Genomic DNA, 23,442 nt, shown 5'->3' with positions numbered 1-23,442 from the left:
AGTTACAAGGAAAATCGCATTTTGGTAATGATTGTAACTAGGATGATCCGGACAGAGGACATACCGATTGAAGTATAACCACAAAGAAAAATATAAATGATATGGTTTATTGATGAAATATTTGCTAACAATTTGTATTTTTGGTAAACTAAAGTGTATAGAACGTAAAACTAGCCACTCAGTTGCCAACATTAAATGTCGTGGTATACATGGTTTACATATTCTGAAAGGCTCAAACTTTAGGTTACGAAATTTTTCTGTCTGTCCCTTCAAACCAGTCTGCTAATTATAAGTCTTAATGACGTAACAGCCGAGGGGCGTCATGGATCAGTGACACAACATCTTGTATTGCATGTTTCACTGGCCTTAGCCATAGCTCTTTGTTGTTGCACGTCACAATAAAAACGTGCCTTGATTTAAAAATTTAAATGCTGTCAAATCTTAGAATCTTTTGCATAGTATGAGACCTGTTAACATTGCAGAAATGCTAAGATTCTGTTACGTTATTAACAACTTTCACAACCTGAACGGGTTTGGAATCATCGACCAACCCCTCTTTCCACCAAAAGTATCAAATTCCTCAGCTTCTCAGGTTGTGAAAGGCCATTTCTAGTTTCCCGAACTTTTTTCAGCAATTGTGATGCTTATCTTTCGACAGGTATTGTGGTAAGAGTGTAGACAATGGAAATAACATCATGTAGTTGACGCGTAAAGATCCAGACTGAAGATGTGTGCTTACTTTCGTCAATCGATTATTTTGTTACTTTGAATATGTGTTTTGTCGGAGCATAGAGAGTTCTTTTATCCTGTTCGGAAATAAAGAAATTGAGTTGTACGTCTCAGCAAACGGCGGCCAACGGTCAGTTGTGTAGGGTGCAGCACTATACGTTCCTTAGTCAAAAGGCAATAATTTTTTTTCCTGTTATCACGAGGAAAACTCGTTTATCATTCAACCAGAATCACGCATGAACTTTTAAACGTTGTTGGGCACAAGCCAAATGCAGGATGTGTCTGACCAGGAAGGGATATTTTTTTGCGGTTTTTTAATTAAAGGAGAAGGCAATTTCAAACTGGTCTCCCACATTGCATTATGGAAAAACCAATCTGTTTTCCTGAAACATTTGCAGTTCCTGAGTCACCCTGAATAATTTTAGCTACACATTCTTCATTGATGTTTGAGATCGTAGAATAAAACATAGATATCTTGAGTGGTCATTGGAATGATTGTTTCCTTCCAGAACTACAGCTTTTTTCTTGCTTATTTATCCTTCCCTTACTTTTGTTTAGCATACAGTTTTATTAATTATCTTGTTTTTGTTGCAATGCCTCGTAAGCAAGAAGAAAAGCTCTGATTCTATTAAGTTTGCATGTGGTCTCGCTCTTTCCTCTCATCCATATATCAATAATGTGAACACGTTTTACTGAAAGATCTAAGATATTTAACTTCGAGGAGTCCTCCGGACATTTTAACTGATGCCAATATCTATTTCCACGACTTGTTTATAGTGTGTTACATTGTGAATCAATGACATATTCAGGCGAGTTGACGAATAAATAGGCTTCAAAGGTGCTATTGATAGTTTCTGCATTAACTGAGGGGAAAATATAGCTGTTTACTTTTGATTTAGAAAATCCTCGTCCAACTAATAATCCTTAACAAAGTAATAAGATGAGAAACCGCTAAAGACATTTGAGATTACTTATAATGAAAAAAAAAAGTTCATAGCAATATTATGCTTTGTTAGTCAAGAACCGTAGTACCCTTCTTTACATTTAAAAGAACGAAACAATGACCTTTGATATTGTATCAAATTTACTCTAATTGACACGCAGAGCGTGGTGGCTTACACGTGATAGCTGTGGCCTACTGAGCAATGACTGAGCATTTTCAAAAGGGTGAATGTGTTTGTTTAATTAACCGTTTCTTTACCAAGTTTAATAGACTGAAACAAGAGTGCAACTGAAGGATGTATGCAAATAGCCGCATGAAATTTTGGGAGTTTTTCTGAACTATATTTCAAAACAGAGGGAATCCTGTGACTACCAGTTTTGCATTACTTGAAGCCAAGAGGGGACATCCTCTCCTATCGAAGCTATGGATTTTTGTCAAGACGCTTCCTGTCGTCTTTATAAAGTACTTGCGTTGCATGCAATTTATGAAACGAAATGATCTCTGAAAGAGTCAAGAGAAGCAAAGTCAAAGTCTGATCAATGCTCTCTACCCAATTGTTTGTCTTGATTAAATTTCTTTACGATTTAAAAGCAAGATTATTTCTCCCCCCTGGTTTTGCTGGTGTCACTTGGATCAATTGATGGCTTTGGATAAAAATCGTTAGCTTATTATAGTAAGATATTTCTCAACTCGTGTTTGAATCGCTTCAATTGGAACTCCGCTAATAGGAATAAAAAACTGTGAAAACTTTGAAATGATATAATGGAAACCAAAAGAGACTATACCGTTTCTGCATTTCTACTTTCTGCTTGAAGAAACTATCTCCAGCATGCAACAAAAATCCAAATTTGTAGTGTTCCGATGAGCATGGAAAACGTCAGCTGATGTTAGAAAAAATTCAAACGATATCTGATAAAGGTGTTCTCATAGAAATGCCGAGCCTTAAAACCGTTTGCGTAAATTTTTTAGCCAATTTTCAACAGCACGAAACTTTGTAAGTTTATCAACTGACTTATGAACATCCTTGATCCATTTTTCCGGTTTATCCACGTCCAATATGCTGCTGCAAGCAATGGACGAAACAGAATTACAAAAAGAACTTGCATCATCTTCATCTTCTCCATAAACATCTTCACCTCCTTCATATGAAGGCATCCGACGTGGTTTTCTGCCTGTATGAGGCCGCAGACTGAGTGAAAAGTCGTGAGCACTTCGCATGCCGCGAAGCTTGGAAGCTTGAGTTTGCTTCAGATCAATTTTGTCGTTTCCTGAGCTAGTCGACTGTCCTTTCCTCTTCTTCCCGTCGTTTAATGAGCCACAGTGAGTATTTCCAAAGGATTTTGCTGCTCCAACGGTATTGAGTGATTGTATCGAATTACCTCCCAGTGATGCTGAAGGCCTAGTTACAGTGCAGAGATGTCTCGAGTAGTCTAATGACTGTCTCCATTTGGAGAAGCGGTCGTTCCTTGCTAACATCTCTCTTGATGTCATCTCTTTAGCTTAAGATGTTAACAGACCTCTCTCTGCTTCCGCAGTTAGGGAACAAAGTTAATCTATTTGGATTTTTATGAATTACATAATCGATTATCATTAATTTTATGCAGTGTGACGAAGTCAGTGCGTCAAATTGATTCAGTGATTTGATTGACAGTCATATCACGCCATGGGGGATAAAATGAATATTCGCAATGGTCATTCTGGTGGTGAATAGAAAGCCTACGATTTATCAACTTACTTTGCTTTTAAGGGAAGACATATTTTCTAAAGGAAGAAAATTCGAGTGGCGTTTAGTTATCGTAAATGTGATCGAGCTATTTCTGTAAATCGACCCAGAATACTTCTGTATTTATCCGTTTCTTGGAGACATAAGGCTGATACAATTCTGAGCCATTCAGTCAAGAGCCATGTGTAGAGCAAGGAAAATGGGTTTTAGTTTTGTAAAACTGCTTCCATTTCTTCTACACTTTTCGCGGCGCTATTACTGTCTTGCAGCGGAAAGGCATTTTGAAAGTAAGAACAGAAATTCAGCTACCATAGAAACCCAATTCTTTCGCACTTTGGAAATCGTTGTTCACACAATGCATTTGTTTCCTTCTTGAGCGATTTTCTGGGGGAATTAACAAGAGACATAAGAAAACAGATGATCGTTTGCTGTGTTTGCATGAAATTTTACGTCAAATTTTGTAGCCCGGATGTGCACATGTTTTTTGTCACGTCTTCTTTTTAAAGTTGGTGATAAAATGGAGATTTCAGTTCGTGGTTAATTTTGTTTGACATCTTTGGAGCAGACCAAGATAGGAAAAACTTGGCCCTTGAAATACTAATCGCTTGTCTTTGAAGTCCTTTGAACATTCTTCGGAGGGTTGACCGATGTGTCAGAGTAATTTTCCGTGAGGCTAATTTCTGATGTTAGCTATGTCGTCATGGAAAACCAGAATATTTCAGGGATTGTCCCAGCGCCTCAGAATCCTTAGAGTGAATAAGATGTATTTAAAGTTAGGTCTTGTACCTGCTCGAACGTAGGGTCCCTACAGGAGGATTGTTTACAATGTTATTTTTCCTAGTATAGTTTCAATTATTCTGTAATTATTTTTTTTTCGTAAGTTAGAAAACCCTTAAAAGAAATTTTTCAAAATATATTTCGTGTTCATCTTTTAATTGGCCATTGTAAGTATGTGCGTCACACATTCTCAGACGAATAATTACTTATGACGTAGTTGCTCCATTTGCGATCAACAAATCGAACATTTTCTAAATGTTTGAAAGCAAGTAGCGGTTTAAGCCAATTAATACATCGCAAACTAAAGATTCGGCTTTACACAGGGTAACCCTTTTTTTATCCATACGCAAAAGAAATATCGATTTCGATGAAAGATCAAGCAGATATGGTATACAAAATCTTTTCTTCCCTCAATTCAAACGGGAGACAGAGGGAGAGGGTCTTTCAATGTGTCGACCACAAGTCTCTGGATTTCCAACAAAAGTCACAATCGATAGCGAATTGAATTTAGCTAGCCTCAGGAAGTCAGTTTTTGAACATTTCAAAAACAGTTAGGAGCACTCAGACTGTATTATCTTGTAATTGAATTATTTATCAATATGTTTTGAATGTCTCTTTGTTTTGATTAACAGCTGTAGCTTTACCTACTTTTAGCTTTTCTTTTAAGTTATTTTAGGGTTGTCATTTCAACATAGATACTTGATTAGGTTTTTAAATAATTAATTATCTGCGAGGTGCAGTGGCTTTTCATTTTTTATAGTGATATGTGTTCTCCCCTGTTTAACTAAAGTTGATTATACTACTATTATTAATATCTTTTATTAGTTCTTTATCTATTATTAGTACTAGAAGAGTGCTAGATGTGGAACAGGGAACACTCACCCGGCCGGATTTCAACGACAACAGGTGGGATGGGGAAAGAATGCCTTAGGTTTCATTGTAGAGAGGCATAGCTCATTGCTTCAAAGAAAGAAGAGCAATTTTCCACAGCCATCCTCTTTGCGCTTTTGCGATCTGCTCTTGTCTGTATAAGGGGCTCTAGGAACATTAGGAAAGTTCAGCGTGACATTAAGAACAATGACATTGATATTGACTTTATTGAAGGTGCCATCTCCTGGGTATTTTATCGCCAATTTTTACATTTCTCAATACCAGCCTTTAATTCTTTATTGTTGTATTTTAGCCTAGATAAATCTTACCTATTTCAATCAAAGTCAACAGATTTTTAAACATGTTTTGTTTTTTTTCCTTAGCAAACATATTAGTAGTGTATTTATATTTATATTTTTATTGTTATCGGCATATATAAAAAATAGAGAATTACAGATTCCATTGAAAATCGATTTCAGCACTTGAAATAAAGATATTTCTTATTCTTATTACTAACATCATCATCATCATTATTATTATCATTATTGTTGTTATCATTTTTATCATCATCATTATTATTATTATTGTTATTATTATTATGGACCTTAAGTAGTCAGGACGACAACGCTAAGAAAGGCGCCGATTTCAAAATGAATTCAAGCTCACCCAGAATGCTGCGACACATCCGGGACTTGTTAAGACTTACCGGGGGTAAATTTGAAAATGACTTGCCGGAACGTGCGCCAAACAATAGAGAAAACGGCCTTAAAAAATCATCAGAGGGGCGATTTTTATCTTATGCCCCATTCACACCAAAGCTTAAACATGTTTAAAAGTTGTTTTGTTAAACACAGTTTAATTTTTTTTTTCTTCATAGAAACTATTTAACCGAATATTTTTGACTTGAATGTAGCACATTGGAAATGCAAGTTAGCAAGTACTTGAATCCAATGGAAAATCAAGTTTTTCAGTTCTCTGTTTATAATTTTCATTCAATGAAAACCAGTTTAACAAAACATGTTTTGCTGGTGTGAATGGGGTATTAGTTTCATTTGAGTAACTTTGAATAAACCACTTTTACCATGTGGCTTTTGAAGAAGAGAGATAATAGAGGCCCTTTGTACCTTTTCTAGGAACGTCGCTTATTGCCTCGGCTTTTCCGCTAAATTTGTCTTCGAAGGGCTCCGGTAGGACCTTTTTCAAAACTCCCGCGAGTACGTTAATTTTCTCTAAGCTCCGCCTCCTCTCACAATGCGGTAGACGATCGGCGATTAGTGCTGAAACTGATCAAGAGAAGCTGAAAGAAACGGTTTACAACAGCTTTGCGAAAACGAATTAATGATAAAAGCGACAGGTTTTTTTGGTGGAAAAACAACAAATAGAACAGTTCAGCATCGAAACTAACCAATGCCGCGTAAACATACAAAAGCTATAGAAGGCAGTACATCTTGTCCCTGATTCAACTCAACACAATGTGTGACATTTTTTTCCTTTCGTAGAAACAAGTGTCAAAGTGACTTCTAAGACTTCATTTCGTCAATACTATTATAGAAAAATCGTGCAGGTTGATTTTTCCGATGAAAATCGAATCGAATCCGGGTAATGATAGAACCGAATTGTTTGTTCAGTAAAATGTAGAAAGAGATGAATATGTAACCGTCAGTATCAAAATCGAACTCTCATCCAGCGTGTAACACGAGCACGTAGTGTGTGATTTTTCCTAACAAGAGCATAAACAGAGAAAGATGATTTTCGTCTTGTCACGAGCGTAAAATTTCTGAAAAGAACGTAAAAATTCTGAGTCCCCATAGGGAATCGAACCTCAGACCTTCGGATTTCGCGCTCCAATGCTCTACCACTAAGCCACAGCAACTCTGCAGCGAGGGAGATCTATTACGAAGTTCATATGACACGCGTCTTGTATACTGTTAGGATCAGCAATGTCGATAGCGTCATGTTTGTAAATAAAATTTTTTCTTTATCCCACGCTCGTGACAAGACGAAAAACATCTCTCTCTATTTCTTTAGCGAGCTCAAAACTTACAATCTCTCTAATTCTATTTACAAACATGACGCTATCGACTTTGCTAATCCTAGCAGTATGCAGGACGCGTGTCATATGAACTTCGTAATTGACTTCGCTCAGTGGTAGAGCATTGGAACGCAGAATCCGAAGGTGAGATGTTCGATTCCTCATGGGGACCCAAAAATTTGTTTTTGTCCCACACTCGTGACAAGACAATAAACATCTTTCTCGATTTCTTTACCAAGCCCAAAACTCACCATCTCTCTAATTTTATTTACAAATAGCATAAACAATAACGTTCTAAGCTATTGTTTCTTAATTCCGCCTTGAACAGTTAATGAGCTAAAGCACTATTTCCTGAGTAGGAAAGCCCGCATAATCTTTGTCTCCAGATTGCGCTTCCTTGCTCATGTTACAGATCTATATTTTCTCGCTACTGTTAGTAAATGTCGCGAGAACAATAGGTGTTCTGCGCAATGAATTTTTTTAGTACGAATTTCACGAATGGCCGATGAGTTTACCTTCTCTCAAAGCGCTACACCTCAATTAATTTCAGCATAACGCTAATGTACAGGGTTGATTCCAATGGTAACTTAAATAATCTGCCGTTGGAGATATCATTCTCGGACCACGAAAATTTTGGTGATTTCACGCTTTTTTTTTTTTTTTTTTTGCAGCAGACGACCAAGAAGTGTAAAAAGTTTTAAAACGCACGTGCTGAACTTTTGTTCTACCTAGAATCTACTCTTTTGCCGCGTCCCCATCGCCGTCGTCGTGGGCTTCAGATCCCTATCATCGATACTGAAGGATCTGTTTACCCATTTAAAATAATCAGTACATCTTTTTAACCGATTCTATGATGGATAACTATTTTGCCTAGATTGTTAAAGCTGATTAAACATTACGGGGTTAGTTTTGACTCAATAATACTGGTTGTAAAGTAAGCTTCATCTCTATGGGTTTGAAAGATGCAAAATCAGTTTGAGAAATTTACTCTGTTGTCTGCGTGCTCGTTTTAGTGCCATTAATTCGTCCAAACCGTTTCAGTGGAGCAGAATTTTAGGCAGTGGACTAAAATCACCTAAGTGCTTTCCCTATCAAATCATCAATAACAGTTAAACAATTAATTAAGTGTATTAAAGTTCACACGGCAACCAGGTGGACAATCAGACATAGTTTGATGCTGCTCTGGTTTGCAGATTTAATGAATGTAACCGAAGAAGTTACAATTCATAGTGCCTTCAATTTAGTGCCTTCATCAGGGCCCTGATGAAGGCACTAGACAGGAGTGTCGAGACGTTGGGTCTATGAATTGTAACTTCTTCGGTTACATTCATTGAATCTGCAAACCAGAGTAGCATCAAACTATGTCCAATTAATTAAGATTTTGTGGAACTAAGAAGGTACCAATTTCTAGAATTCTTTAACAAGGCTACGTACGAACGTTGTATCAATTTAATAAAATCGGTTTGTTAAAAACAAGGGGCAGGAAGAAGTTTTATTTGTATTTTATGACAATGCATTGAGCTTAAAGTTCTAATCGAATAAAACCAAAGTCATAATTGGAGAAATCATGCCGTCATAACTATTCTGCAATCAAGACTGTTGAATTGATTTTGTTAGGCGGCCGACACGATTTGCGGTGTAATGCGCCAAAAATGACCTTTCTTTCGTGACTTTAGCGGTTTTTATTTCCATAAATGATCTAGATGATTCAAAATGACCCACATGGAATTTCAGACTCTTAAACCAAACAAAAGACTTATCCGTTAGCACAAGGCCTGAAGCAAAAACAAATTCTATGGTTTTGTTTACAGTACTGTTCAGAGAGACATCAAAAAAAAAATTCGGTATTTCTCGGTGTAATGAAACAAAAATCTAGTTTCTGGTAAAAAGATAATTTCATCAGATTAACGGGATCTGATGCTACCCTTTTAAAATTTAACAAGTGACGACCACCTTGTTAACACGTGTTCTACTCGGGTGGTTTCAAGGATCTTTACAAGCATGCTTGTACCGTTTCTTTCAGCTTTTGTAACATACAAACTATAAAACTGGTCTGGGTAAGCTCTCAAGCCACGTTGTTATGGAATCAAACTTTTCTTTTTCATCCTGAAGGCCATTAACTTTGCTTTTTCTTTGTCCTTTCCCCTCAGGGTTGGCAAAGTTACTCGAAATGATCGACGAAATAGAATCACAACATGATCGAGTTTCGTCATCGTTGCTGGTTATTGTGAACGCGTGAACAACTGAATTTTTGCCCAAGCTGCTTGTATTTCCGGGACGTTTTGTTTCTGGTAGGCCGTGTGTCCCTACCCTTAAGTTCTTGTTTCCATACTTGTTAAGAAATGACTGGTCCTTATTGAAAACTTGTTGTTGACAAACTCTTTCAGTGCTCGTCGGGTTAACGACTGAATTTCTGTCCGAACTACTTGTCCAGCCGGGACGTTTCGTTTCTGGTAGGCCGTGTGCCTCTACCCTTAATTTCTTGTCTCTATACTTGTTAAGAAATGACTGGTCCTTATTGAAAACTTGTTGATAAATTCTTTCAGTGCTCGCCGAGTTAACAAACCTTGGATCCTTTTCATGAGAGTCAGAGCTTCCTTGAAGAGCTCTCCTTCTGATAAACTCGACGGCAGCAGTGTCACTGAAGGATCTAGAAGGCCTTTTAGTTAATACTGTCATTGAATCGTCGCAAAGATGACGAGAATAGTCCAAAGAAATTTTCTTTCCTATGGCATGTTGGTTGAAAGAATTCTTCATGTTGATATCGGTGATGATGATAATCCAAATATCAGACGAAGATTTGTTGTAGTTTGATAAGTTAGTGTTTTCGGAATATCTTTTAACCCTTTACCACAAAGAAGGACAGATACTACTTCCCACTGGAACTGAAATGTTGTTTAGTGTTGCTTCCGAACTGTTGTGTTCCTCCAGACCTCAAACTAGTGCGGGTTTATCAACAAAAGAAATGAATTGAAGTGAGCTCTCCATTAAACAATAGAACTGAGACAAAGGGGTATGCTATATTAGGACTCAGCGGTATAGGAAATCCGCAGCTTTGGCTGCGGGAGAGGGACGAGGCATGAATAGAATACCGAGTAACTCATATCATTACCCAAAAAAATGCCTGTATATTTTCGAGAATGTTCAGTGTTCTAGATCTTCAGATTACGAAGGTTTTCAAGGCTGTGCTGGCATAGTGGCCTGGCACTTTCCTTTAAACATTAAAAAATATCTCTAAATGATGGATTTTAAAGATATCTTACATTATTCAACTTCTTTCCTCTCGCATCAACAGCTGCCTTATCTCAAAATAAAACTGATTTGTTTACTCTCTTTCTTTATTTAATTATTTTCTGGTTGCTAGCATAACAATACATTGCGTCATGAAATGAACATGAATAGCTCCGCACACACGGTGACACCACCCGGCAATAGTGCAGAAGCACCCCCACCCTTTATCTCCCAGAGCCAATCAAAAGATATGCAAGGAAGAAACGAAAAATGCTTCACTTTAATGAATCAATATATTAAATTTATTATTAAGATATTTGGAATATGGTGCGGTGTAAGCAATTTCAATGGTCTAGACCGATCTCTATTGATTTTATATCTGAGAACGTCGAAGGGATAATGCAACACAAATGCACGTTAGCGTCACTTTCCCGATAGGATGCTTAAGAGACTTCAATGTTGAGCGGAGACTCTCGCAGTGTTTGTTGCAAAACAGATACCTTGATTTGACTCACTAATTCGGTTATAAATAATAACTGATGTTCGTGACGAAAGCCGCCAAACGCTTCCTTGCCGTGGTTTAACCTCTGACTCCAATCAAACTAACAATTATTTTAAAGCTTAAAATTAAAAAACAAAAAACAAAAACGAGAAACAAGAAAGAATAATAATAAAAAAAAAACATGGCTAAAAGGATACGAGCTGACCTCTGTTAAAAAAGAATACTTAACAGCTTACATGGTGAGTATATAACAAAAAGGCAAAAAACCCGACAAGTGAGCAAGGGAAATGAGACAAGAAGCTTAAAAATCGCTGGAGCGCATAGGAAACTACAGCTATAAGAGGGTAATTAGGAAACTTACATCTTTTGGATTCTGAGTTTCATGTTTGCACCAGACTAGTTCAAGGTGTCCCGTGATGTTTCTAGCCATCAAAAAGTATTAGAATATACAAAACTAGGTGTTAGTTCCAAGCATATTTCTTCCGTTTTTTTTTTTCATACTTTCCATACTTCTTTAAACAATGCGTTGTTATCCCAAGGTCATTTAGCATTGCCATGCTATCAGACAGTGGATTGTTTGGCAATCTACGCAACAAGCTAAAGCTTAATTAATCTAATACCTTTCATCTAGTTTTATTTACTTTGGCTTGTCATCTTTTTTCCTGGCCACTGAATAAGAGAATTATCATCGCGTAGCGGCTTGCTGCACAAGAAAACTGAAGACCATGTTGTACTGATGGAACGAAAACTTCCATGAGATTTTAGATTCGCTTGATAAGAATGCATTCCCTTGATTCCTTTCATAATCTAATTAGTAAATGTTTGGTAATTAGTAATCAAAACTCGTACTAAACTACATATTATATGCTAATTCGTAAAGACCAAAAGAAAAGACAGATTTTTTTCTTTTGTAGAAAATCCTGCGTTGGGATCGATCTCTACCTCTAATCTGGTAGGAGAGAACGGTCTCTTCTTTTACGCAGAATAGGGTAGCATAAATTATGCTCGAAAATTCGAGCAGTATACTTTTGAACGGCGCCCCTGAAAACATGGCATTATGCCGAAACTTTAACTTAAAATTTTTCTTCATGCTAAATTTGATAAAGAAAAATAATAACTTTTGAGAGCCCCTCAACCTGCCACCCCTTCTATTCCTATCATTAACAGGTAAAACTTGTTAAGAATAAAAGTTTATCTCTTACTGAAATGTAACATCAAGGGAATTGGAAAGAAGCCTAGCCACTATACCGGCATTAAGCTCGATAGTTTAATTATAGCATTATGCCCAAAATTATGCCAGCATAATTCATCTGACCCTAATGGTGAGGTAATGAACCTTATCCAGTGTCTGCAAATGATATCAGTGTGTTATTACGAAATATCTACAATGTAAGTAAAATTTAAAATCTTTTCGTGATTAATTAAAGCAGTCGGAGTGTTCGCGCGTGACTAGTTGTTTCGTTATTCAGACTTTAGGAATCTCATTGGTAAGACTATCACAGGCAACTGTCTACCCCACGGTCAGGATTAGGTGGAGATCAGTCATTTTTCTGAGCTGTTGTTTGGTTAGATGAGATATTTGTAATTTATGTACACTATTGTTTTGACTGATGTTTCATTTTGTCATTGATTAACTGGCGTTTCGCGCACAGTAAATGTAGTGTCTGGAATATTGTACACCTTCCCTTAAGCATTCAGAGAAGGTCTCAGAAATATACCCCCCTTCAAGCTTTTTCAAAGTTATCAAACTTTGGAACCAATTTGCTTTGCATGGGTGAATCTGTGTACAGTTTGCTCAACGAAACCTTTGAAAGACGAAATCACGATTGCGCCCAAAGGAAATAATAGGATACAAACCAAGGAAAATGAAGGACGCTTCTCTTTCTAAAAGGAATGCCATTTCTAATTCATGGATAAGCTATGACGACTAGTAACTTATAGGGCAAGCGTTTCGTTAGTCTAAGCTACGGTGCAATTAATTAGCCAAAATTAATTTATTCCATGAAAGCTGTCAACCACACGGTGTGTGCTCAGCGGTGTGGGCTAAAATTAGTTTAAAGGTTCTAAAGTTTGAAATAAAGTAATTGGCGAAATTAATTGCTGGGGGCAATGACTTCAAAATGGGCTTATTTACCCGTGACGAAATGAATTCGTATTTTTAATGCTGAGAAATATATCAACAAAGGCATTGGTAGTGTAATGGACTCGCACAATTTCCCTTCTCCGCAGATGTCAAGTTTTATTGAGCCTAAGGAACAAAACTGTATGGCTAACGACGCAGTGAACTTAAAAAATGACGAAGTTAATGGCAACGGACGTCGAAGACGCCTTTCATCTTCCAGCGGAAGCATTCCAAGACACGCTAAATCTCTTGGCTCGCTGGAAGCTGCTGGCGAGAGAAATGAACCTGTAAATTGTGTTCAAGATGCAACAAGCACGGCAGCAAATGGAGGTTTCGTTGGATTGCATCGTCGTAGAAAGATATCACTGCCTAGTAGACCCGTTCAGCTAAAACCTGATCAGTTTCTCGAAGGAGGACGTGTGGAGCTGGCAAAACGAGAAGTGAATCTGGATGCACATATGCCTGCGTTTTATGAAAACCCTTGTTCAGTAAAGAAGTATACAAGTACTCCCATTCGAAAAACTGAAGCAAACGGATGGATGTTTGGGGACAATTCTGTCCTAAGTGGAGTGAGTGTCAACCAAGGACCTCGGCAAAGACGGATTAGTCTGCCCGTATTGAAGGTTGACAAGTCGCCGGATTCGCTTCAACCTTTTACAAGCTATGACTCTAATTCAGCCGGTGAGCTGAGTGACAATTTTCTTAACCCTTCTTCTATTCCTCAAGTTCAAAGAGGTCCATTAACAGGTAAAAAAGCGGAGACACGTCAGTGGAACCAAAGGCTCTGACTCATGAAAACGTCGAACAAAATTAAGAGATGGCCACCGTTAAGATCTCATTTTCTAGATTGGAATCTGGATACAAAATTGACACCCTGTTTCCATCCTCCTGTAGTAAACACAGAGAGAGAAACGAATGTACGATATGCCTCAAAATTTTTTCCTTGCGAACGATACTCTATATTTAGAGATGCACATCTGTTATCACACTTTGCGGGTGAAATTAAGTCGGCAACATATAAGGTCGAGTCATTAGCTACGGGCAGTGACTCATTCTCAGTTCTCGTGAAACTGATTGAAGAAGAAGCTTCAGTTATATGACATATGTTGATGTGAAACAAAATATTCAGTGATGATAGTATGCTATGTGTTTCTAAGCGCAATTTTAAAACCTTCCCATGCAAGTTTATTAATAGTTAACTTTATGGTAATTGATATCAGAAGTTATTGACCTCGCTATTTTCCATTAGAGCCCACAGTTTCTTCTTATGGCACCCTAAGCCCGTTCTTCCCAATCGCAACAAAAAGCAATATTTAACTTGACTCTTCTGATACGTGCCGTCCTCTTTAATTCGCCTGTCGCAATGTTAGTTTATAACTTAAGCTTTTGGAAGTGACCAGTTTCTTTGTCAGGATACAGTAACAACGTACGAAAACAAATAGGTTCAATCAAACAATAGTCAATCGAAAGTGCAGTCACGTGCATCTGAATTGAAAATCAAGTTGATCGAAATAAGACTGAATTTCAACATTTATGAGGGAAATTCCTCGAGAGTAAAATATGTGAGCGAGGAGAAGATTGCTAAGGTTATTCCTGCTGTCTGTTTTTTTCACTACTGCTAAGTAGTGGTTAGTTTAGTAGTTTTTTCCACTACTGCCCAATAACTAGTGTCCATTATTGCGAAGATCGCTTTCATATTTACTTCTTTATCTGCAGTTTACATATATGATTTTCATTTATTCACCGTCATTTGTTTATCACTTTACGGGTTTATTTGGAGCGAACATAACAGCCTAGTTAGCTTGGTTGGTAGAGTACTGCACCAGTATCACTTGAACATGCGTTCAAATCCTGTACAGGCCTGAATTTTTCAAGCCGTATTTTCACTTGATAAGTAGTGTTAGCTTAAGTCACTTAAGTCACTAGTCACTCAAGTAGTATTCATTATTGCGAAGATCACATTCATGTTCAGTTTCTTTCTCTGTCCACACAATTTAGTATCATCGAGATATATTTTTAACTTATCCCTCTGCTTTTTAAACGGTATCTTAGTTAAAACAAATACAGAGTAAATTGCACTCGAAATAACAGATTTTTTTCACTTCGATAAACTTCCCTTTACACAATGAATTTATTCCCTGCGTGATACATGGCTGCAATACATAGAGCCTCTCTCGATTCTTGAATGACTCTTGAAATGTTTCGTGGATCATTAATAGCGATTCAAGGATTGTCTCAGGAAGGAAATATCTTGATAGAAGAGGTTCCGTTTCCGTTCCCGTTCCCGTTCCTGATTATCCCGCTGAAGCAGGTAATTTTGGGAAATTTTTCAAACGTTTGATAATTATGCAAAATGTTAGTCGAAAGACAATTTGTGGATAATTGACATATTTACACTATGTGCCTAGAAGAGGTTTGGTCAATAAAGTAAGCTTCATTTTACCCTGATTGATGAGGTAAGTTCTGTGCCAACAACCTTTAGTCCTTTGGGAGAGAAAACATATCCATTACATAAGTTCCATAGGCGTATTTAATTCATTTTGTTTGTTTCTCTCATTGTGTTAAGTTAAGTCGATAGAATATTTATGACGTTCAGCGTATTTTCAAGATGTTACTTTGTTGAGTTACGAGTTATTTTTGTGGCTTTGCGTTACGTACCGTTTAGAGCCTCAAATTCTTATCATAAAGCTGACATATTTCTTCATAAAGTGCTGGTAGAGAGCGTAGAATTCATGTTTTTTCTCCTTTAATACGCATCGAGGTTTTGCTGTTTCGAAACGAATGCGCAATTGACCGTCAAGAATGTCAAAAGACCAAATAAAAAGAACAAAGAAACAAATGTCGTTCTGGAGAGCTATTAAAGAGAAATAGAAACTTCCCGAGTTCCTCGCTCCCTCCCCGTTACAGTGCCTATAATTGATTGGGCTTTCATGATCACGTTTCGGAAAAGTTGGTACTTATACTATGTGCATACTCAAGTTGCGGTCATGATATCTTTTAGATAATGAAGAGCAATTGAAAGTACCCATACATATATTTTTCTTTTCCTGATGGATAGCTATGTGGCTCATTTGGTGTTTGCAGGGTCTAATCGATATCAAAGTCCCGCCAAAGCCTCCGTGTTTCCGTGAGGAGGAATCGGTCGTTGCTAATCCATAGGTCACAAATGGGTCCTGGAAAGTTGTAAATCTTGGACCACGCGTTTTGTACGTGATGTCTGGATAATGGGCGTTTACCTCTATTTTAAGACACAAAATGTTTCGTGATATCTACTGCGATGTTCAGCCCGCCGTTGTTTGCTTTCCAAGAGCTGGGCTAAGTTGAAAACAAAACCCAAAATCCACCATGACAGTTGCACAACATACTGCCAAAAGCAATTTACAAAAATCAATGAGGCGAAGTTGTTATGGCAATCAAAAGATAATCTTTCTTTGCTCCATGCCATGTTATGTAATAAATTTTGATCCTCAAATTTTATCTAAGTTGGCGTGAGAAAGTGAACCCTCCCCCGGTGCAGACAATGGAGCGGAAATTAGTAAAATTGTTTCGTCTTACGTGAATCACAGCTTATATGAGTTCCTTTTTTTTTTAATTAGTTTTATAACTAAATCATTAAGATCGACCACAAATCGTACTATTCGTACCTTTCAATAAACAGACAAACGAAGAGGTTTGTCAATAATTCCAGTCGTCGTAACATGGTCAATTGAGATCCATAAAATGGAAGGAGCGAAAAATATGGCGCTTTAGGGTGTCAGTTTATGTTATGGTTAAATCATTGTTTAGATGTACTCTGCGGTAGCAGCTGGTGCTCCATCTTATTGACGGTTCCTAAGGACGCCTAGTCATTGGATAGTGACATCCTCGCTCAAAATCCAGCATGCAAAAGGCCTAAGTGGTAAATGATATGAAGTTCCGCTTTGTCTCCAAACCTCACTTCTGCCCCTCAACATCTTGACATAGTGTAACCAACTAGCTGGGTTTTCCATGAGTAAAAATTTCCCTTTGCTCCTACAAGGCGAATTCGTCGAGTTTAAGTTAAAAAGAATCAGAGTAAACCAAACGGAAGCGGGCGAAATCTTTCTTTTACTACAAATTTTCAGTCCCCGAACGGGACAAAACGTTTGAGCAAATCATGAATTGTGGCAGTATTGATTGATCAATATCGTGAAGGCGCAACGCCAATGACATTAAAATAAAACGGTTCCAGAAATCACGTGGCGAAATATGTAGCTATTCCAAGATTTATAATTTTCTGCCGAAGTTTTCTCTTTCAACTCATTTTCTTAAAATTACGTTTTATTACTTAGTAAAATGAAGCAAGGTTGGGTAAGCTCGGATTTAAGAATAATCTCTTGATTCTTTTATTCTACTTCGCTGAGCCAGCGCTTTATGCTGTCACTTTTTGCGTAATATGCCATATGTTCTCCTCCACTTTTTCGTAAAGAAATACTCGAACCTCTTAGCGTTGAAACGGAATCACAATATGATCTTGATCCCTGCGTTATCGCCGAGCTTTCTCGTCGAAATATCTGTTCCCATGTTTCTTCTTTTGGCAATACGCGAATCTTTGTTGATACTGCATCATTTTTCGCAGCGTCTTTGCCAGGGTTTACCTCATTCATTTGCTCTTTGCTCTCCGGGTTTTCAGTGCTCCCAAGAGAAGTAGAATACTTGCGTAGCACTTTCGGTTCCTTTTTTAAAACAAAAGGTACAGAAAACCCCGAGCAACTTGGAATTTTCTTTTGCCCAGTGGGAAAGTAATTAGGTAAAGAACTCCGGCGAGATTTCCATAGGTTGTACGACATAATGTCTGTTGATTTAGTCCTCAATGTGATACTCTCACGACGAAAGGGAACCGACGTGTCGAGGTCAATTTCGGGCGTGGATTCTCTCTTACCAAGTACATAATACTTCGAACCTTCCAGAAGGTTGTGGGTAGATATCGAATTCCTGGTGAATCCTGACTTGTGGATCTTGGTCATGGGTTTACTGCCAGTTGCTTCCATTTGTATTTTCATGCGACTCGGTGCTATTTACTTTAGTGGATAATTACTTCGGGGGCTTGTTCAACATTAACATATTTAGATACGTGTTACACGGTAGTCATGGCCTGGATGGCTCACGAAACTATCACGTATGTTACTGTACGCGTATCTTATAATATAGTGACGAAAGAAATTCCGGAATTACAGGATTTCTCTCGACCGACAAATTGAATTCAATAAACCCTGAATGACTGACACTTACTCTTGGAGGCTTATTTGCATTTTCCGTTTCCGCGACTTTCTTCATAAGTGACGGTAGATTAGAAAGGATTAGTTTGTCATAAAAGTGAACACGTTTTGCTTTTCAGCAAGCTTACAACAGTGCTAGTTCTCTCTTTAACTCTGTTTAATCCTTGCGTACCACTTTGGTGAAAAAAAAAATCCTTTAACTGTCGCTTTTAGGTAAGTTTCACTGTGATCGTGCCTTGTTCAAAGCTTCGGCGTTAAACAAACATTAACGGAACAAACACATAACTTATCGAAGTGTTGTTATTAAATCCTTTAAGTAAACAGGCTAGAAATGAAGAACAGTTAATTACAATTTCTTTCGGCGAAAATTCGTTGTCCGTCGTCGATTTTAACATCCAGATCTGGTCCTTTGAATTTCTGAAGAAATCTTTGGCTTAAAATGATTCTCAGTGACAATGTTTAGAAAGTGTTGGCTATTTCTGCAAACTAAAAATAGCTTATGCTCCCTTGAGAAATAATCCCTCCATTCGATAACTTTGTTTATGTTATTGAAGTATTGCACGATTTGTATTCAGCTACATTTCTAAAACAAAGCCGGTGGAGATTGTTCATCAAGCAAGTTCTCCTTTTGCCTGTCAAAAGCAAAGACCCCTTTGTTTTCTTTAAGATCGTTTTCCCTTTACTCACTAAGTAGTAAAGGCGACTTCTGTTTGATCGCTTACGCGGGGAACAATACAACACATTTGTTGAAAAAAAAAAAAAAATAAAGAAAAGAAAAGAAAGAAGCAAAATTTCTACCAATGTAACATATACTCGTTGTCCGGTAATGCTCTGATAGAACGTGCCATATGACCAGTTATTCCGAAAATGCGTTTTTCTGATATGGCCCAGTTCCATTTCATTTAAAGATTGCTCGAGTTAAACAATTGCAGAATGAAACAACTCAGATTCCAAAAAATATATTTTCACAATTCAAATTTATTGTTATTCTTCACTGTATTCCACTAGTTCTTTTGAGAACACAACGAAAAACATTGTAACTATAAATGAAACAATTCACACACTGATACACTTAATTAAAAATATAACACATGTTAATAACTTAGGATTCCATTTCTAAAATTGTAATATTCTCGAGCTCGGAACATTTTTCATATTATATTAACTCCACCACAAATATTCGGGGCAAGAGTATACAATGAATTGTCGAAGTACCATCACAGTAGAGTAAATCTGATGGTAGAACTCTACATAGGTTACAGCAGACACTCCCGTGCACAGGCGCAAAGCATGGCCCGTAATTTTTCTTCCAACATCTACACCAGCATTTTGAAAAATTTCGGAAGATGTGAGCGCGGAACCAAGCGTAATACAAATGTTATCCTCGATCAGTGACTCCATTCAGCCGAAGACAATACATTTGGTATAAAATTTTTTATCTAGAAAATTATCCTTTTCCCAACAATTAATCCACTAAAAGCCATACCTGGCTTTGAAGAAGGAATCTTACATGGAGACCATAAAATTAAAAGGTCATGTGCTGTTAAGTCACCGCATTATGATTAAACTTTTTTTCAAAGATTTGCAGCTAAAACGCCTCCACGTCAGTATCGTATTCCTCAGCCTGTTCGCCTGTCAGGTCAATCCTGGCGTAATCATCAGAATCTATTGACTTGCAAAAGTGGATAGCGTACTTGAGCTTCTCACAGAGCACACGCTGACACGAGTATCTCGGCATCTTCAGAAGGAAGAAGCAGGTGTAGGATTCGGGCAGATAGTGGTCTGGGGGAGAGTATTTGTCAAGCACCTAAAAACAACACATATGTTAGCAGATTTGAATTGGAATCCTCTACAACTCCACTGTAAGCGCAATTTAACTGGTTGCACTGAACTTTATTGCTCTCTCTTGTATGCTATGCTTCATCGCAGTTGTAAGGTAATTTCCTGGGAAAATCCCGAGGATGAAATCAGTTAAATCGCCCTCAAAATACTTCTATACACAGAGTGCTGTGATAAGTTATTAAAACTTCCTTCAAAACAAGGCCGGAAATACCAATAGGTAATGTGTCACGATCGTTTCTAGCTACAGCATTAGAGTCTTATCAGTTCTTCATACGAATAAGGTTATTAAGTATTATCAGCTGAGTTTGTAACGTAAACTGGCCACCGAAACTGACGTTTCGAGCGTTTGCCCTCCGTCAGAGCGATTGAAACGCTCGAAAAGTTAGCTTTGAGACTCTTTACATTGGCCAGTTAACGTTATCAACTCAGTTGATAATACTTAATTACCCTGTTTTACTCTCCCACTAACGCAGCTCCACAATTTCTTTAGAAACTTACCCCCCTTTCTATATACGAATAGTTAGCTTACCTGAAACACGAAGTCCCTGCCTCGAAAATCTACAATGGTTCTTGGTAGACGGGTGCGCCCCCAAACAAACCGGAGGAACAAAGAGCGTTCAGCATTCGAGAAACTCTCCAGTGTCTCCCAGAACCAACGAACCAATGGTGCATTAGCTTCCACGCCTTTATACGTCACCACGGACTTTAACAGGTCCAGAGGAATGTCGGGACTGCCGCAAACCATTGTCTCCAATTCTGGACCAGTGAACAATGACAGCAAAGGAACTGGAACCACTCGTGCCATGCCTGCTCGAACTGCAGATACCTGATGTTAAACAAGAAAATCAAAGCTACTTCTAAAATAAAGGAAAAAATTCCTTCATTGAAAGCCAAAGAACGCGAGTTTTTACTCGTACGGTGTCGTCAATCAAATTAAGGACTCGTTTAAATGTAGTAGAAGTTGCATCTAAGGAGAAAAACGTGCCTGTCTTAAACTGTAGAGTTTATGGTCAACTGAAGTTATAGTAGAAGTTAGGGACCTTAAGTATATCACGAAGGCGACGGCAACGAATGCGTGGCAGGTACTCGTACGTGTATGGTCTGAGAACGAAAACCCCGTCGAAAAATTATTTTAGTTTTCCTTTGGAACTCAATGATGCTCTCTGATACGCCATATGAATTTGAGATTCAGCGCCCCTAAGAGGTAGTAAACACATCGAGCCATTCGCAAAATTCCAACTATAAACTATAAATTAATTCCTCGGCAATGCCACTAAGGAGTACCTCAGGTCCCGAAGCGAGAGAGAGACCAAAAGGTCCAAGCTTATTGTCAATATCATTTACATTAAACACGACAAGGGGAATTAAAGGATTCTCTCACGAAAACAATTCAGAATTCCATGACGTGGAAGGAAACAGAAAGCACCTTTTAAATTGAGTACAATACCTGCAGATCAAACTCGTGCAAGCGGTAATGTAGAGCGAGCCTGACATATTCCTCTCTGTTGTCCAGCGTGATGCACTTAATCTTGTTATGCAGCTGTACCTCATGACCGCTGGCGCTGGGAGTACTAAATGGCATTTCCATGGCTTCAAAAGCCTCGCGCTCCATATCCCGGATGCACATAAGACCTGGAACGTAATCCTTGTCGATTTCAGCCAAGTCAGTCACTCGCAAAGACATCCCTAAGGGGATAAGGAGGTCAAGAAATTTTTATGAAATTAGTCGTCACATCGCTACAGCAAAAGTTACACAAGAGAACGTGAAAGTTTCTGAAGGATAACTATTAACAGCAGCTAAAAAAGGACACTAAAGAACGAGGTCAAACCTCTTACGCCATACTTAAACCTTTCACTCCCCGAAAGATCTTCGTTCACACTCGTATAACAATATTAACGCATATTACTGAGAAAAAAAATGACGAGAATTGATGAAATCATCACTCGGACGATGATAAATCGACTTTAAGCCAGAATCTCCACATCAGCAAAAAATAAAGTGTACGGTATTCGCTTAAGAGAATGTTTAAGCTTGCTCTAGGGACAAAAACAAGTACCTGCCAATTGCTGCCAAACAGGTTCAGCGAGATTCAAACTCAGCGGACTTCCCGTCCGGATCGCAATACCAATCAACACTCCCAAGAATTTGAACATATTCAGATGAACGGGAGTAGCAGCATCCGGGTTGAGGATAAAGCAGTCGCGATTAGCTCCAGACTCTTCACGTCCGTTTGGCGTCACAATCAACAAGGGGAGGGAGCCATTCTGGAGCTCGTCACACATCTCTGCGATGGATTCAGAGTAACCTCCGCCACAGTCATCCACGCTCTCGCCGATAAACTTGACTTTCCACACACGGTGCGGAAGGTACAGGCTGTCAGGACCGAAGTTACTCATTTTAGAACAAGCTTGACCAAATACCGACTTGGAGCCGTCTGGACCTGTCAGTCCACCTTTGGAGCGGTACTTCTTGATCTGAGGAGATGAGATGTTTTAATCAGAAGCAAAGGCCCCACATTAAACATTGTAAATTTAAGTAACATGAAGAAGCTAACGTTATCTCTAACCGACTGAGTTAAATAAATCTCTCACTTCAATATGCCATCTTCACTTTCATCATGGCACTAAGGCATCGCAGGCATTCAAATCTAAGAAATATGGGTTTCCCTCATTTTTCACCGGAACTGAGTAATGACCTTTTAATTTTCTAACGAGACGTCATCAGATTGGGAGCTGAGAATCACAAATCGTAAACGAATTTATGTCACAATGATTGTGAAACTCGTTTACGATTTGTGATTCTCAGCTCCCAATCCTTTCTACAAGCTCGTGAGCTCAATTTGTGACGTAGAATGCCTCGTGAACAAAATGTCAAAAGAAAGTTCGTCACAAAATCCTACTTCAAAAGCCTGACTACTTGTGGTCGCCAAAGTGCTTAGTGGGTGGTTAATGGTTCGACTTCTGTCAGGGCATTGAGTTTACGAAAATAGCCTTACCTGTATTCTGTTCAGTTCTATCACAGGACCATGTTGCCGGTCACGGACCATAGTTGTTTGAACAACCTTACGAAAAGCAGCCTCCTGGAGTTAAAAAATATATTGGGATCAATACAAGGTCTTTTTTAAAGGCTGCTCTTGGTAAAACGTTTCGTAAACATTCCTCCGGTAACCAATCAGAGAATGCTTCTAAGTTCCTGTGTACTCTTTCTTTTCAACTTAGACCTCATCATAAATCAGTTATGTGCTTTTGCATTTAAAAAGGCAAATGTTGACACTCTTAGTCTAGATAATTTGGTTTCATCAACTGAGTCGATTATTTAAATTGGCAACCATAAAGAGTTAAAGCTGCTTAGAAACTCTCTACGGTGTCCAATTCACATTATCAACTCAGTGGATAAAACCAAATTATCTTGTTAAACTCACGCACCGAAGCTC

At 38.2% G+C, this 23,442-nt stretch overlaps 2 protein-coding genes across 2 annotated transcripts in view; one reads left to right on the top strand and one right to left on the bottom strand.

The window, feature by feature from the left end:
• Positions 1-12,919: 12,919 nt before the first annotated feature.
• Positions 12,920-15,753, top strand: LOC131787373 (uncharacterized). The gene has a single exon (XM_059104485.2). The coding sequence runs from the start codon at positions 13,007-13,009 to the stop codon at positions 13,715-13,717; it is 711 nt and encodes a 236-aa protein (XP_058960468.2). The 5' UTR covers positions 12,920-13,006; the 3' UTR covers positions 13,718-15,753.
• Positions 15,754-19,114: 3,361 nt separating this feature from the next.
• The window catches only part of LOC131787104 (E3 ubiquitin-protein ligase HERC2), a 44,234-nt gene continuing 39,906 nt past the window's right edge, over positions 19,115-23,442 (bottom strand). Inside the window, 5 exon segments of the mRNA XM_066161750.1 lie at positions 19,115-19,973; positions 20,538-20,834; positions 21,456-21,694; positions 22,066-22,483; positions 23,005-23,088. Coding sequence (XP_066017847.1) covers positions 19,755-19,973; positions 20,538-20,834; positions 21,456-21,694; positions 22,066-22,483; positions 23,005-23,088 — 1,257 coding nt within the window. The 3' untranslated portion in view covers positions 19,115-19,754.

The sequence above is a fragment of the Pocillopora verrucosa genome, chromosome 14 (genome assembly GCF_036669915.1).
Source record: "Pocillopora verrucosa isolate sample1 chromosome 14, ASM3666991v2, whole genome shotgun sequence".
Taxonomy (NCBI): Eukaryota; Metazoa; Cnidaria; class Anthozoa; order Scleractinia; family Pocilloporidae; genus Pocillopora; species Pocillopora verrucosa.
Note: the sequence above shows the minus strand (reverse complement) of the source record. Positions and strands in the feature narration are given on the sequence as shown.

Excerpts from the sequence above, each read along its gene's own strand:
- LOC131787373 (XM_059104485.2), top strand. The coding sequence starts at position 13,007 with ATGGACTCGCACAATTTCCCTTCTCCGCAGATGTCAAGTTTTATTGAG.